Below are 17,516 nucleotides of genomic sequence, written 5' to 3'. Positions count from 1 at the left end.
ATGAAGATTCTATGAAAATTCAAAGAACCTATTGCAATAAAACGGCAATTTCATACTTTAACCCCTAATATTAATAGGTGAAATTGAATCCTTGTTAGATCAATTCATGTTCGCTAGTGTTTCCCAAAACAAGACTAAACCCAGTCTTGGTCTTGGTAACGTCAGTACACCTGGTCTTGATCTGGATTTTGATATTGCACCCTCAATCTTGTTTTTGGTCTCAGTATTGCTACAAGATTATTCGTGTTTGAATTACCTATTGCTAAAAAAATGGGATATTATTTACACACATGTGATATTATTAAGTTTAATTTATATTGCATTCATATGAGTTGGTAGATAGAAATTTTACCACTACTTTACTCCTAAAGCCAAAGTTTATTTTTTTCTTTGTAGAAAATAATTGAAAGTATACTGTTAGCAAGCCACACACATTGCATACCTATTCGTATATTTTGACGCAAAAAATTAAATATACATTTTTCCATATAAAATAACCAAACTATTATTTATTACTTTTCAGTAAATTTACATAAGAATAAAAGTTGTCAAGGGTATCATTGTTTATCATATTAAAAAAAAGTCTGCTCGGTATTGCACAAATTATTCCCATGTCCAAGAATTATCAATCAGTTTGCTTCTTTTTTGTCGGTAAATAGGGTGAGATGGAAGTCAAATGCGCAATTATTTTTTAATAATAAAAAGTCAAATAAATCTTCTGCGAAACAAAATAATTAAGGCTTCCTTTCTAACTACATGCAAAGCATATTATTGGCTGTCGAAAACACTGTTTTAAACGCTTGTTTTGAACTTTGCTAAATAGACTATTATAAAATTCTTATCTAAGAGATAAGTTTTTGTTTGGATTAGTAGTTTGACGATCATATTTGTTGGTTATTATTTTAGGTATAGTTATACGCTAAGTTCACGCATAAGATTAATAAATGTATTATTTAGCCTACGTTATGGTACACGCGCGAGAGAGCATCGCGCCGCGCCGGCCCGTGCTACTTATTGGCTAGTCTCTGATTTTCGGCGTAACATGTTGATAATTCGCTACCGTTGCATGTGTATTTTTGTTTTTTTTTTTAACAATGTTATACATACCATTTTATGAGTATGAAAAAGTTCTTACATCAAAATATCAACATAATAGCTTTTCGTGTTATAACAACCAATCGACTTTGTTCTTACAAGAAACCGTGGTTTTGATACCAATACTAGTGAACGTCTTTCAATATTGATATTGATTTGAAACCAAATGCATCAATACCTAACGTCAATAACATGAGTTTGACGTAACTGCGAGACTGCATCGTTATCCAGACTCAGTCTTGTTCCTTGCTCAAGTCAGCAGTTTTGGTCTTGGTACAGTTAAGTGGTCTTGATCTTGCAAAAATGCAAGACCAATATTAAGACTACAGACCAAGATTAATTGTGGGAATCACTACTGGTCGCTGTTAAGAGCGGTTGCATAGGCCCTGACTGAAGCCACAAATTTCTCGCTCCGTACGTAGAGCAAAGTTATCTATATCTCTCATTTCTACGTAATCAATTGGAATAAAATTTAATAAAATGTTTTAATGAATTTTTTTAAAACTCGGCCCTCTACATTTATACACAAAAATACAGTCTTCGGCTTAATTAAATGGTTTAGATCGTAGTTTCCCAAAGTGGTACCTACCGCTCCCCAGTGGGTGCTGAAGAGTCCTAGGGGAGAGGAAAGGGATCTCAGAGAAAATTGGGGGGCGTTGATGCTGTTCAGGGGTGTTACCGCATTTGAAAAAAAAGCCTGAAAGTACACTACACATTTTTTTCCTTGTGATTTTTTTGTCTTAAGTTAATATAAAAAATATGCTTTTTCCATTGACTTACAAATAAATGGACGACGGGTCTAATACAAAAACCACGAAAAAAATGTCCCAAGTCAACCTATTTAAACGTAGTGACATGTAAAGGAATATGTAAAAGCTAAAACGTTGAATTTAAATTGTAATGTCATCGCAGTACTGTCTAATTTTGCTTGCTTCGCTGTCAGTCGAACAAACGAAGACTAAAGCGTGAATGACGCTCTGTATACGATTTTAACGCCCTATAAGTTCGGACACTTTTTAGCGCGGACCCGACGTCCATATAATTGTAAGTCAATGGATTTTTCAATTATTTTTTGTGGTGGTCGGCGTTGAAATAATTTTATCGTGCCCAAGCGCGCGGTGAGCCAAAAACTTTGGAAACCTATGGTTTAGATACACTAAAATTTGTAATGGTACGCTAGGTAAAACCTTGACCAGCGAAATTACACGTAACTATAGTTCCGACTACAAACATAATAAGCATAATGATCGCAAACCAATATAGACTCAATAGATATAAAACTGGTTTTTATCTGCGTAAGAACGTGACCATAGAAAAGTTTATAGAACATAAGAAGGGTTTATCGCTAAACGGTCACTGTATTTTGGTCGGACTAAGCTTTTGGCCTGATTTGAAAATGAACCACTTAAAATCTAAATAGGTAAAATAGCTGATCCTACTAATAATAATAATGTATGGGAAGACAACATGAGCTTCAATTCCACGCAATTATGATTCAAAGTAGTGATGAACCGATTTGAGATTTCAACGAATACGAATAGTCGGCCGAATATTCGGTAAAAAGATTACCGAATATTCGGTTGAATAATTCGGTTGGGATTGCCGCGTTTTGTCCTGAATTATAAATTAAAAAGTCTGTGCATGTTGAGCGCGCGACCCTTTTGCCCACTTACCCCACCCCCGCATCCCCACGGCTTTTTATTGCATCTAAATATGAGAAAAAGCGTTACATTTCTATCACCGTGACAAATATAGCCTTCATTTAATTCGCTGAATATTTCTTGGATATTTCTAACTTTTAAATCGTGTCACCAATTGTGCAATCTTTTTTATGTTAAATAACTATACATACTGTTACTTAATTTGTGATTAAAATATATGTATTTTAAGGACTTGAATCTCATTAAAATAAATAAACGAATTAAGGTTATATCTATCACTTTTATTCAATCTCTCACTTTGTCTTGACAGACGTGCAAAGAAAAATCTATAAAAAAAAATATGTTTATATATTTATTATATTTTATTAATATCGTAATATTAATTAATGAGTCAGGTAGGTATGTAATGTACCTAAACAATTTAATTTTCCGCAAAAGTATGTTCGGCAGAAAGTTCGGCGTTTATACCGAATAATCGGCCGAATACGAATGTTCGGTTATTGTGCCGAACATACCGAATAACGAACATAAAACGAATATTCAGCTCACCTCTAATTCAAAGTGTATTTCATAGCATTTAGGTTTATTTTAAAAGATCCCTAGAGTTTCTTGCTCGTTCTTCTCAGGGAGGTCAACGTAGTTAACGAGCAGTAGCTTAAAAAATGACGTTTTCAAGTGTAAAAATTTTACCTGCGAAATAAATGATCATTTGATTATAGCCTTATGGGTTTTACTCACCGCCGCTAAAGCAGAGGCCAAGGATTCGACTCCGGGCTCGCACTTCTGAGTTTATGTGTGAAATTTAATTTGAAAACCATGAGCTTTTTGGTGAAAGAAAACATCGTAAAGAAACCTGCATGTCAAAGAAGGATCATAACTTTCAAAAAACGTGTGAAGTCCCAAACCCGCAATGGGCCAGAGTGGCAGATTATGGCCTAAACTCTCGCCTGAAACTAAGACCTGTACGTAATTTTGTACCCAACATAATAGGATTAACGTTATTTATATTCATTAACCCGCAAGTCCTTCAAGACTAGTTAAATCTGCACCACGAACAGATTCAGAAGATTATTTCCTAATGCTACGTTCTAAAATTTTTTTATTGGCATATCAAAATATATATAAAATTTTGTTTATATTAGGTATTATATCATAATTATAGCTCCAAAGTTCGTCCGATGAGAATAGACAAAAAAAGAACATTAAGTTTGTAATAGACTCTGCTCAACTGGCTAGAGTGGCGGCTTATTTAATACATTTTTGTTTTTTTACTATTTAAAAACTTCAAAAAAATATTATAAAAACTCTCATTATTTTACAAATATTTCTCAACAAAGTATAGTAGGACGTTTGTAACTTTTTCACGTCAAAATAGCTAAACTGACATAAAAAAAATAATTGTATAGATGGTTTCTAGCTTATATTCACTCAAAGTGTACTTCTCAACCCTATGGACACGAATGAAGTCATATAGCGGTTACACACAGCGACTCTAGCGATTTATACGCAGTTGCATAGATACAAACGCGCTATTGGATCGATGCAAAAGTGCGACTGTATCGATGCCGTCGCTTATAAATGTTGTAACATTAAAAACTTGCATCGCGTTTGCATCGCGATTGTATCGCTGCCTTAAATAGCGCGTGTGTGTAAAGGTAGACAATTAGCGACTGCATCACGACTGAATCGCCGCACACGCGCCGCTAAAATTCCCCGTGTGTAACGACAGAAACATACGTGACGTAAAAATTGTACAAATAACATTTTTAAAATATATAGCAGACATTAATGCTCACACTACTGCTTGATGGCAGAAATAGGTGAAGTAGCAGTACTTCGCTGGAGCTCTACTGCTACAATCTTGTCCTAATAACAAGTAATGATCCACTTGGCAGTTATCACCTTCCTGTAATAATCAAAGTTTTTGTAAATAATAATAATGTCACAAATAGTGGTCTTACAGTTGATATAGCGACATGCATCTTCCCTTTTACCCTAACTTTAACATGGTAGATTGGAATATATACGTACAAAATATAGATTTGGAAATGTCTATCTACGCTCTTAATACGAAGTATAGACAGACATGGTGACGTGCATAAAATCTAGTTATACCGCGAGGGAAAACAGGCGCGAATGTTTCAAAACACATGAAACGTTTTGAAACACGTAACTCCTTAATAAACTCGCCTATTTCCATACTAAGTTGGTTGCACGTAGCTCGTACTCAGTAAATTATGTAATTGCGGCGCCTACGCAGGTCGGCGCTCCGTCGATGTCGTGAAGCGACGCTAAATTCGTCCCCTTTATCATGAACGAACGTAATTTAAAATTATTACGGAAAAAAGATATTTGCATATATCGATTCAGAATTTTATTTATATTCTTTAAAGACTCATTTTTGCGAAAATTTAAAGATGTCGTATGTTTAGTTTTCATATTTGTATTATTAGCTCTTTTCCCTTATGATATTAAGTGACAGGACGAAAAGGTCAGGTGGTAAGCGCCATGACTATATTTAACAGATCACGGACACGTAATTTCATTTCATGGGACTTGTCAACTTATGTCTCAGTGTGACGGATCTTTACGATTTAAAGCTCTGAGCAGTACTCAAGTGCTATGGACAGGCGTGTCACTTATTACCAGGCGCATGAATTGTCCGTTCCGTCACTTGGTGTTATAAAAAATACTATCATTTTAAATTTACAAATATTGTAAATATTTCATTCACTGAAACATTTTTGTGTGTGGTTGTCTGTGAGAAATACAAGAATACCATTTCATTGAGATTATTTCCCGTACCATTTAGGTACAACTGAACCATGATCTTTAGGTTTTATTTCATTCCATTCCTCCTACAACCCAGCCTAGCATCGGGCGAGGCATCGACATCCGTCTGCGCCCACGCAGCGCGCTTAACTGCAGCATTAAACATTTTAATTGGATGACTTGGGCAACTGTAACCGGGGCGTATGTACGATCTCTATCCTTCGTAGCTTTGAGGTATTGAAAAGATGCCTTGAAATAATATTTTTTTCTAATAAGCAAGGATCCAAAGTATTTTAAATATAGGGCTCATTGAAAACCAGCACCACATCTAATTTATGGCTGTGACATAAGCTGAATGAGGTCCTTTGGGTGCGCCACACAATTGACAAATGACAGTAGAAATTGTTTTTAGGTTTTCGCGATTGTTACGCATAGGAAATGAAACTATTTTTCCGGATTTAAATCGCGTATATTTGTTTTTTTCAAACAAACCAACGTTTCGGGCCCTTTACAGGTCCCATGGTCACGGTTGACTGTTATGTAGTACCATCGAGTATAAATCCAGAAATAGAGACGAAATGTCATTTAATTTGTTTGAAAACTATTCTGCCATATCATTACTGTGACAACTGCGCTCCGATTGGCCAGCCCGAGTTCGAAACAATTGACGGGTGTCGTCAATGGGTGTCGTCAATTGTTTCACTTCAAACCGACCAGTTAACTTGAACTTTGCTATAACAGACGAAAATTGCAAAATTACATATTTAATATTTCATTACCGATGAAATGTGATTCCTTTTGTTTGGTAATTAGATGTTTTGCTGTTTTTCCCAAATAGAACAGCACGGCATATTGTTAGAGATATTATCTTTATTACAATAAATACAGAATATTTTTTGGAATATACGGAGACGTACACACAAGTCAGTAGTTGGCCTGTCTATATTTCAGTGCAAACGTGAGTTGATATTTATAAGAGCTGTATCGCTAATGTGTTACCAGGAATATATGGCCCTTATTTCGTCTCTATTTTATACTCGATGTATAGTACAAATTGTTATATTTCTTATTTTGTTTATTGCTATTTGTCTGTTCTGTTCTACTTTATGTTGTTTTTTGTTTTCGTATTTTTTATTTTGTTTGTAATTCTATCTATTTTGTTTGTCTAAGTTTTGTTAATCTCTTAGGTATTTGTGTCCGTGTTGTGGCGTAGCAATAAATGTCTATTCTATTGTATTCTAAAGCGTAGTGCTGTTCTCAAAAATCATTTTTTGAATGCCTCCAAATTAAAAACTTACTCTTTGCTATTACAATATTGTTCTTTTTAATAATACCAAGTGACGAACAAATCATTCGCCTGGGGTTAAGTGACACGTCTGACAATAGCAGTTGGAGTGCCACTGAGAGCTATAAATCGCAAAGATCTACGGGACACTGCTACTGCGCCTATCATATCACCTAGACACATAATTCGACAAGTCTCATGTACCTTTAATTTCATCAGCACACTTACCCTTCAAAACCGGAACGCAGTAATGCTGATATTACTGCTTGGCGGCAGAAATAGGTAAGGCGGCAGTGCTTCCCTGGACGAACTGTTTCACAAGGAGCTCGACTACTTCTAAATGTACTTAAATAGACATTGTAAAAGATGGTCATAATCATTGACGAAATTCCATAACCCGCTATTGGGCATGGATATTCTCTAGTGAGAGGATTTAAGCCACCAAAGTCTGCCACCCTGTTATAGTAGCAGTACGTTATGCGTCAGAAGGCACGTAAGGAAGTCTGATTTGTTATACTATATCTTAATTATTTTTAATTTACAAGAACGAAATAATATTATGAGTAACCTGGCGCTTTTTTAACGTCGGGCTTAATTCGGGTTAAAACCCATATACCCCAAATCGAGGACATGGACTATTTGCATTTAAATATTTATTGTAAATCCTGTTTTGTTCAAATTAAATGATAATATTACAAAATATTTATTGCTTTCTGAATTAGACGATTCGATTTGCCTTTCTATTGAATCGATTCGCTTGAAAATAGCATTGAAATAAATTAATGCACAAATCGATATCCATGGGTCGTATGCACTATATCCTATCATTAGTAGTGAGAATGGCCAGGACTGCAAGGTGAGTATAGTGTGGAGTTGCTGCTTTTTCGTGTAAAAAAGAATATTTATATCGAAATTTGTAATAAGTATGAAATTATACCAAATTCCATATTTGCCGTTTCTGATCACGATTTTAGCCAGAAGTGGATTAAAGCTTGAGTTTTAATCCACTGCCCATCTTTACGCATAACCATTTCTATGACTACATACCAGTCTATTATAAATTATTGCGTAATACTTTGCCATTACAAAATAAAAATATTAAAACATATTAAAATTCATTGTTCTATAATTGAAGTCGCGTCGTAAAACTTTCAAGCATAAACTTCATTTATTGTTACAATCAAAACCGTCGGCCTAATTATTTTGACCTTATTAATCTATTACTATATACGATAAATTGAACGAGAACTCTGATGATCTAGTTATCTTTTATCCGACTACGTTAACAATAATTATAACTTTTTTATAAAAAAAAAACGCCTTCAAGAGTGTGCTTATCCGCATATCCGCTTTTTGTTAACGCGCCGCGGTCTCCGCGACGACAATAGAAACGCATCTATCGTCCATTTTTTTGAGCAGTAGTAGCAGTAGAGCTCCTTGTGAAAGAGTTCGTCCAGGGAAGTACTGCCACTTGCATATCAAAGGAAGAGTAATTTATAGGATAATCTGTGGAAGAATAGATTGTAGAGGGGTAATATATCTGTCAATGTCAACTCTAAAAAAATATTAATAACGAACAGGACATTGGCGCAATCGCCATTTTTTTTGTATAATTTTTATAATAATATTAAACTACCGTACATAGTTATTTTTACTTGACATTGGCAAAATCATTGATTATTTCGATGGAGCCATAACATTTAAAAGAAGAAGAAGAATAACGAAATAAATATGTTTATAAAGTGAAATTGATGCAATAGTACGTAGTGGAAATACGAATAGCAAAATTTGGAGATACTATCAGTACGACAGAATATACAAAGGTCGGGAGATCGGACATGAAAAGTGAGTAAATTGTCAAAGTGAAAGAAATAGCTTACAATTAGCAAATTTAAGTAATTTAGACACTAATATTATAGTAAATATTAGTTGGAACTCTTCCAGGAATCAGAAAAAGTAAATGCGTTTCCAAGAAAACGTATAATGAGAGAGATGAAGATGATTGGGGTTCGTAATTTCACACTATAATCTATGTGGCAAGTTTTACTGAAATCGGTTAATCTCGTGCCTGCAGCGCGACTCTCGTTCTCCGTCCAACATCCGTCAGAAACAATAACTGTCAAATCGACTCATCCGAAGAACAGAGTCCGATGTGATTATACAACGAAAATAGGATAAATACATAATCTCCTTATGCAAAATAGGGCCTAGCTAATAGGTGTTTTCATAATTAGATGTATTATTTCGTTTCGGAACTATAAAATCGATCCATCTATCGTCGATCTGATTTTCACTGCTAAGAACAGCGAACGAAATGTATAATGTCCTGAGAATAAGCAATCGCACATAGGTCTTTGTTCTACGGACGGGTCGAAATAATGCTTTTAATTCAGTCGAGTAATATTTATTTGACAATAAGGGCGCATTTATTCGTCTCGAATTTCATCACGCTCACGCCACGCAGTGGCCGCGTTGCTGCGCGGAGCCCGCGTCGCCACCGCGCAGCGACCGCGTGCATCTGACTGTCATGGCAAAGTACGCTCTATTTATTTAGCTTTTACCTTTTCACTTAAACGATCGTCCCGGGCATGTGGACGAGCCTGGCTTGAATTTGGTCTACGCGGGGGCCGCCGGAATTTAAATGTTATTACCTAGTAAATAGAATTCAGATTCGTCATTAATGTACATGAAAGCTTTGTAACTGGGCGGTCGCCGCGCGACAGCCTCGCGAAAACTTTCGCATCGTGTAATGCTTGTTTCGGACGAATGTCGGACGGCAGAACGAGAGTACAAGGCCTGTAGCTTCACATATTTTTTTCTAAGAGACTAGTGAACCATCCCCGACAAGCATAAAACAATTGATAGACATGAGATATTTATATCTATTGAATAAATCAACCGTGAAGGCAAAGCTACAATTTGAAATCATTGTCTGGGATTTACGAGTAGCCTTGAACTCGGCCCAGTAGGAATGATCCATTGTCTGGCGGCTATAATCTGATTTGAATGTGGGTGGATTGATAGGGTTCAATGTACACCATTTGTGATAGTATAATTATGTATATGGCCATTGTTTTACTAAGATACCTTTATCTTTCCTTGTTTCACTCTTTGTTGCGGCAAAAAGAAAGAAAGGTTTTGGAATTTATTCTGAATTACTTTAAAGTCTAATATTAACACTTTATGTATACAACGTAAATTTTATAAGTAATTTTTTTAATGATACTAAGTGTCTGGATGGACAAAATCGCTCTAAGTGAGAGCTTTAAGTCACAAAAATCTGAAATGGTCAAATTACAGACACGTGGGACTTGTCCACTTCTGTCGCAGGGTGCCGGGCGCAGTGGCAGTACCCCTCAGATCTTTGCAATTTAAAGCTCTGAGTGGCACTACAACTGTTATGGACAAGCGTGTAGCTTACCATCAGGCGCACGACTTATCCATCACCTTACATGATGTTATAAAAAAAAAGAATATTTATTAGTAAAATTAAAAATAAAGTAGCAAGTACAATAGCATTAAAATACTTAGCGCAGTAGAATGAAATCTTAATTAATAAGTTTGAATTGCAATATTCTAAATTAAATCTCAATAGAAATACAAAGATTAACAATCTCATTAACAAAAGAATCCTGGCTCAGCAGTCAAGTGTCGTATGACAAGCGCCGCATAGCTGACATGCGCGTAGGTTTCATAGAAAACCGAACAGCTATCATAGACGATACTTTCTGAGAAAAATATTACACTTAGGAGGACCGTCTTGATTACATAATTGTAAATTGCTAAGTAAGTTAGTAAGTTATACCGATTGTCCTTTATATTATGTTGTTACTATATTTATGTTGATTCAGAATGAGACAATTAATGAATTGCATGTTTCGAAAGAATCAGTAAGAATAACAAAATTGCTATTATGTGTAGTTTGCTAAGTGCCTCTGAATTTGCTTGTTTTTCATGAGTCGACTTTTAAAAGGCACAAAGATCTATTATTTCAAGAAATGTTTTTGCTTTATTGATTTAAAATCAGGACTTAATCGTGTAATAAATATAATAAGTTTTACCTCGACGTTTCAGACGTGTTGCAAAATCCATGGTCTTGAGAGGTACTTTCCCTTAAAAACCATGGACGTTGATGTAACAAAAAATATACATATTTGTACACAATTAAGGAACTGAATAGGCATTATTTGCGTCTGCATGCTCCATCGTCAACCTCGTCGTCATTTTCCTCCGGGTAATATCACACCCGGTAAAATGCGCGGTTATTTTTTTACAACTTATATTTAGTTTCATTTTTAATATTGCTACAGGAAAGTGATCTTGTCGTATCTCGAAAAAATTATACATATTTTTTCTTTGTGTTTCGACCTTCGTTGTAATACTGAATTATAACAAACTAGTGGATTAATTTCACAAAAAAATCATGGTAGTAAAAACATACAAACTTAAAAATAAACTTTACAATTACAATTGAGAAAACGGCTGTTTTATAAATTTGGAAACATAAAAAAATTCCGCATTTTATTGGTCTAGGAGTCGTTATGCTACGACAATATTTTTTTGTTACACGACGTCGATTTTTTACGAAACACTCAGAAAAATGCTATAAATAGAATTACTAGTTCAATTTTTCGAAATATTCTTTCGTCTATTGTAATCTGTGTATTACTAAAGTGTCATACGATTGACATTGTAATTGTTACCATATATACATTATAGAATACTTAAGGATATGTCAGGGGTAATTATTTAAAATGTCTAAATTTTACTATATCTTTTATCTACCTATTTTTAATAGCGTGTTAAATTCAAACTAGCAAAATTTCTTCTTCAAAATTCTTTCTTCTATTCTCAGCCGTAGCCAGTGAGTCAGTATTTAAATCTGGAGAGCTAAAAACCGTCCGAAAATATAAACTAGCGGGTACAATGAGGCAGAGATAATTAGTGGCGCTCATTTGTCGGTGATGTAACGTAGCCCTCCTGCGCGGACGCCAGTCGGTGGCGCCACAACAAGCTGCGCGTGTACTCCAGGAGCCACATCGTATTGTTGAGTTTACAATTTTGTACATGCTTATTTACACACTGTGAGCGTAGGTATACAGGCGGACTGCTTTGGAACTAACTGTTGGCTGTTTTAAAAAGAGCTCAAATGCGTATATAGCAAAAACAGACTACACCGTTACTACCGTTTTGTAGTTGTAAGTAATTTAAATATTCTCCTTATGTACTTAAAAATGACATGAAAATCAATATGTAAACAAATTCCATTTTATCAACTAGTATGAATTGTTAGAGTTAAACAGAAATAACTTTTTTATAAAAAAAAACCGACTTAAAGGTTCGTGAAATTACATTTATTAGCTTGGTTCACAAATTATCAATTATATGTGGACCGATTTGCATGTATTAACAAGTTATGGCGTAATATACATACAAAAAAATACAGTCGAATTGAGAACCTCCTCTTTTTGAAGTCGGTTAATAAGAGAGAACTGAAGAACAATATGTAATTGAGATAAGTCAGTTATCAACGTGATGTAATGAGGGCTAGCACGTGCGTCGGCGCTTCCGTGTGGCGCCAGCGGAATAAGCCCATGAGATAAATTACTTTATAGTTAATAATACATTGTTGAAAAAATACAATACTATTTATTGTTACAAACTTTGATAAACTACAATGATGTATATTATTTTAATGGAGTTTCCTGGTTCTGGGTGTAGTTTTTGAGACGCTTATTTATACATATTGAGTTATGTTGTCCACAATATCACCTGTTAAATTAAAGTTGTGCGACGATTTTTACTCACAAACAACAAAACGTCAATCCATTTAAAAATATACATTGAAAATATGGATAGTTTTGCTAACTACACTATATGTATAGGTTATAGAAAATATTTTATTCGTGAGAAATGTGTTTCGGCTCTCGGACTACAGGACAAATAGGGCGCGCCATTGACCATGTCTTTCATTGCGACTATTGCCGCTAAAACGGTTGTAATGACATCTTGACAGTTAAATCCAATATGACGTGAGCCTTCAACTCAACCAACTTATAAGTTCAGCGAAAGAAACTCTGGACTAGTCATTTCGTAATTTGCAGCAAGTCTTCTTCTAATTGTTTGATGCTTATTTTTATTTTAAGACTATTGTATATTATATAATATTGCAAAGAACCGGTCCACTCCAGACTTAATTTACATTTAGCAAACACGGCAACTTATAGGTACAAATTGTCACTATTTCAAACTGCTAACTTGATCGCTTTGGAAATAACGTACGGTACAATTTTCAGTAAAATATTGCAACAGTCATCATTAGGTGTGAACCTATACCTAATACATAATATAATATAATCGTCATCATATCAGCCGGAAGGCGTCCACTGCTGAACATTGGCCTCTCCCAAAGATTTCCAGACTAGCCGATTGCATGCGATGTGCATCCATCGGTTAACCGCCGCCCTTACCAGGTCATCCGTCCATCTAGTAGGGGGCCGTCGCACTGAACACCTTTAGGTTCGTGGTCTCCATTCGAAAACCTTTTTAATATAATATAATATATGATTCCTAAGTGGAAAAAAGACCTATACACTTGTAGCTATAGGTCTTCTAAAAAAGGTGGATTTGCCTTAATTTCCATACATATTAAGCGACTATGAAAAATTCTGAATCTTGTGTCTTGTATTCTATCCCAGAGTAGATTTTACAACATTCACAAGAAAATATAGCTGCTCTATTCATAGTGTGGAAGTACTGAATAAATTTAGTCAGCAGCAACGTTAAACTTGTATCTTTGTAATTGCGTCGGACAGTAATTGTGTTTGGAGCCAAATTAGTTTACGGACAAACGCCCTTAATGTTCCCTTTAAACAGATGAGTGATGGCCGTAACGTGACGCAGTACAAATCGGACGACTCAACATAAATACTTACTGCTTACTATTTTTATGTTAAGTCATTACGAAACCGAATTTTTTGTTGTGAATTTATTTAGTTCATAAACAAGTGTTTTGATTCGACGATCAAATTACATATCATGCCACGTGTTATTATATAGAACGTTTACTTTTCATTACATGGATGGTGCTGAATAATGTGATTTTTTTTGTTAATTGTCACGGCTTTTGTCTTATTCAAAAGAATGACATACGGTAGTCATTCGTTTATTTTTTAACCGACTTTAAAAAAGGAGGAGGTTCACTATTCGTTTGTATTTGTTTTTTGTATGCATGTTACGCGATAACTCCCGCATTTGAGAATCGATATTGATGATTCTTTTTATTTTTTTATTTATTGGGAAGAAGTTACCTTAGTAGTGATCCCATTTAAGGAATGAAAAAAATATTCCACCTCTAAGGGGATGAATCCGGTTTCGTGCACTTTCCAGTAACCGATTTAATAAAACTTGGCAAATAGATGTAATGCCACGAACTATTGAGGTCGATTTTTTAATACTCAGTACTGGGATTATATTTAGGAATAATACAGAATTTCAAATAATGATTTTACTCATGTTCACAAAATCTTTCTGATAGTTTTTATTAAAGAAGGTTGTAGACAAAGGATTTAGTGGCTTTTTTCCCCAAATAATATTTTATTTTCAAATTTTTCTAAAAAACAGTTTTTTTTATAGTACCAAGTGATGAGACGAGCATGTGGTGCGCCTGGTGGTAAGCGACACGCCTATCCATAACAGTTGCAGTGCCACTCAGAGCTTTAAATCGCAAAGATCTCAGGGGTCACTGCCACTGCACCCATCACCCTGAGACATTACTTGACAAGTCCCATGTGCCTGTAATTTCACCAGCACCCTTACCCTACCAAAGCGAAACACGGCGGCAGAAATACGTAAGGTACTTCCCTGAACGAGCTCTTTCACATGGAACTCTATTGCTTTTTTTATTTACGTCATTTTATTATTGAGAGTGTGATATGACGTTCATCCTGTTTACTGCAATGTGCACCAGTATTTATTTGACTGATATGAAATAAGCAACCTTTAATTTCTTATACTCTAATCCAATTCAGCATTGACTCCTTATTTGTTTATTGCATTGCAATATTTATGCTACAAGCGCATAATGCATCAGTTTATTAGCCGGTTCCGCTGTTCTAGGAAAGAATAGTTAACGCCTACGACTGTAACTTACTATTGATTAGGCAGATTTTTATTGTTGACTTTTGAAATAATTCATAACTGTACAGCAGCAATTTTAATTATTACGATCATTGACTTACAATTATATGGACGTCGGGTCCGCGCTAAAAAGTGTCCGCGCTTGTAAGGCGCTAAAATCGTATACAGAGCGCCAAACTCCGCTTTAGTCTTCATTTGTTCGACTGACAGCGCGATACTGCGATGACATTACAATTTAAATTTCGAATAGGTTGACTTGAGACATTTTTTTCGTGGTTTTTGTATTAGACCCGTCGTCCATTTATTTGTAAGTCAATGATTATGATCAAAGAAAATAACAACTCAGTCTAGCGTGTGTGACAAATTGACCAAAGAGACAATAACTTCTTGCCTACAAACCTGGCGAACTTCTATCATAAACAACGCTTTTGGTAGTCTTTTCTTTTCAATTTAAAATTTTCATTAATATTCTTGTAGGTTATCCGTATCTAACACAAACCTAACATTTTTGGAATCTCCACCATATGGAACAATCTGTTGTTTACTTTCAAAATTCTTGTAGAACGTGTAATTGCAGTCGTGTACAACGTCATGAGTATAGTTTTCCTACGGCTCTTACTGTCGTATTCTAGAACTCTACTCAATGCTCAAATCAGGATTTGAGTGTGGATTAAAGCACTCGAAATCATACTCGAGTCCCTGCCATTAGGGTCGTATTTCCAGTGCTTGAAGTCATACTCCGATCCTGACTTGAGCATTGAGTAGAGTTCTAGAATACGACCCTGAGTCTTCCAAATTTAAATGTTCAGACCATCACACAACTTGATCTTGAAACCATTTTTTCAAAATTCTCAATACAAACTAAATTTTATAAGTGAAACTATTTTTTCATATCTAATTCGTGTATATTTGTATTTTCCAACAAAGCAACATTTCGGGCTTATTTTTAATGATACCAAATCGTGCGACGAACTAGTCGTGCGCCTGGTAGTAAGCCACACGCCTGTCCACAACAGTTGTAATACCACTCAAAGCGAAGCATAAAGATCAGAGGAGCATTACCGCTGCACCTGTCACCTTGAGATACAACTTGAAGTCCCACGTGCCTGTAAGTTCACCAGCATCCTTACCCAACTACGGATTTTTACAGGTGCTATGGTCACAGCTGACTAACTGAATATACGCGATTTAATTCCGATAAAATAGTTTAATTTTTACCGTGTAACTCGCTATTAACTAAATTTCTTCTTCTTCAGGTATCTACTCACACCGACACCTGGATCCTTCCCAAGTGCAAGTGGTGATCCCCAAGAAGGTGTCGCACGATGGCGCGCTACTGTCCAACACGGTCGATCATTCCCATGCTCACGGCCACGCGCGGGCGCGGCGGGACCTGTACGGGGTTGACCACGAGCTTCCGCATGAATTGCATTATAACCTCACAGTGGATGGACGGGAATTTAGACTGGATCTAAGGTAAGTTTTTATATAATTTAATGCCCAATTTTTCCCACCCCTGAGGTATTTTTTTATATAATACCAAGCGAGGGGACGAACAAGTCGTGCGCCTTGTGGTAAGCGACACGTCTATCCGTAGCAGTCGCAGTGCCACTCAGAGTTTTAAAGCCCAAAGATCTTAGGGGCACTGCCACTGCGCCCGTCACCCAGAGACATAAGTTGACAAGTCCCATGCGCCTGTAATTTAACCATCACCCTTACCCTTCAAAACCGGAACGCAGAAATATTCGCATGCTTCGCGGCAGAAATAGGTATGTACAGTTTTGCCACTGCAGCGCTTCTACAAGATAATGACTAATGACGAGATTCGTGACATATCGTGTAGGTAGCTTTTTAAAAAAACATTAATTTTAATAAAAATCCCTTGATGTATTTTTATGTACCACTTGATTGCCGTATTCATTCGTTACATTTACCTACCGCAGAGATATTGTAGGAACGATCTAAATCTTTGAATCGAAACTTTGTGCTTACATTGTAACAGCTATAAATGATCTCAAATTACCGGGCAGATAACGCAGAAATAAAACATTTATCAAATAGTAAGAATGTCATGCCGAGTCTCATAAACTTAAATGTTGATATCATGCTGATAGTATTTTGCTGTTGACGGTACTCCAGCGGTTATGTTGGCGAATCAGCGCTACCCAAGATATTAATGCTACATGGTCTTCTGTAGTGTACGTCCATTCGTGCGTCGATTTTATGGAATGAGGATACACCAGTTGTAGTCCCATTTAAATTTGAAGAAAATATTCCACCTCTAAGGGTGGCAAACTAGGGGATGGATCCGGTTTCGCACACTTTCCCTTAACCGATTCCAATAAATCTTGGCAAATATATGTAATTCCAATAAAAAAGCCGATAAGCCAATTTTTGAGGTTTTCTTTTTATAAAAATGTTATGTTATTTGTGATTAGTAGAAATCGGAATGTCGTCGATTTATTCGTATAAAATTGTCTGTGTAAATGAAAGATGAATAGCACGTGCGTGCGCGCCGGCGGGCCAGCAACAACTGTATCGTTATGTACGAGTACTATAATGGT

The 17,516-nt window shown here is 35.8% G+C and overlaps 1 protein-coding gene across 1 annotated transcript in view; it reads left to right on the top strand.

Moving 5' to 3' along the window:
* The window catches only part of LOC113234955 (A disintegrin and metalloproteinase with thrombospondin motifs 7), a 184,967-nt gene that overhangs the window by 60,962 nt on the left and 106,489 nt on the right, over positions 1-17,516 (top strand). Inside the window, exon 3 of the mRNA XM_026470481.1 lies at positions 16,209-16,428. Within this exon, the coding sequence (XP_026326266.1) occupies positions 16,209-16,428 (220 nt within the window). The remainder of the gene's footprint in view (positions 1-16,208; positions 16,429-17,516) is intronic.

This window comes from Hyposmocoma kahamanoa, unplaced genomic scaffold (assembly GCF_003589595.1).
Source record: "Hyposmocoma kahamanoa isolate Upper Pololo Valley unplaced genomic scaffold, ASM358959v1 86, whole genome shotgun sequence".
In the NCBI taxonomy this organism is placed as follows: domain Eukaryota; kingdom Metazoa; phylum Arthropoda; class Insecta; order Lepidoptera; family Cosmopterigidae; genus Hyposmocoma; species Hyposmocoma kahamanoa.
Note: the sequence above shows the minus strand (reverse complement) of the source record. Positions and strands in the feature narration are given on the sequence as shown.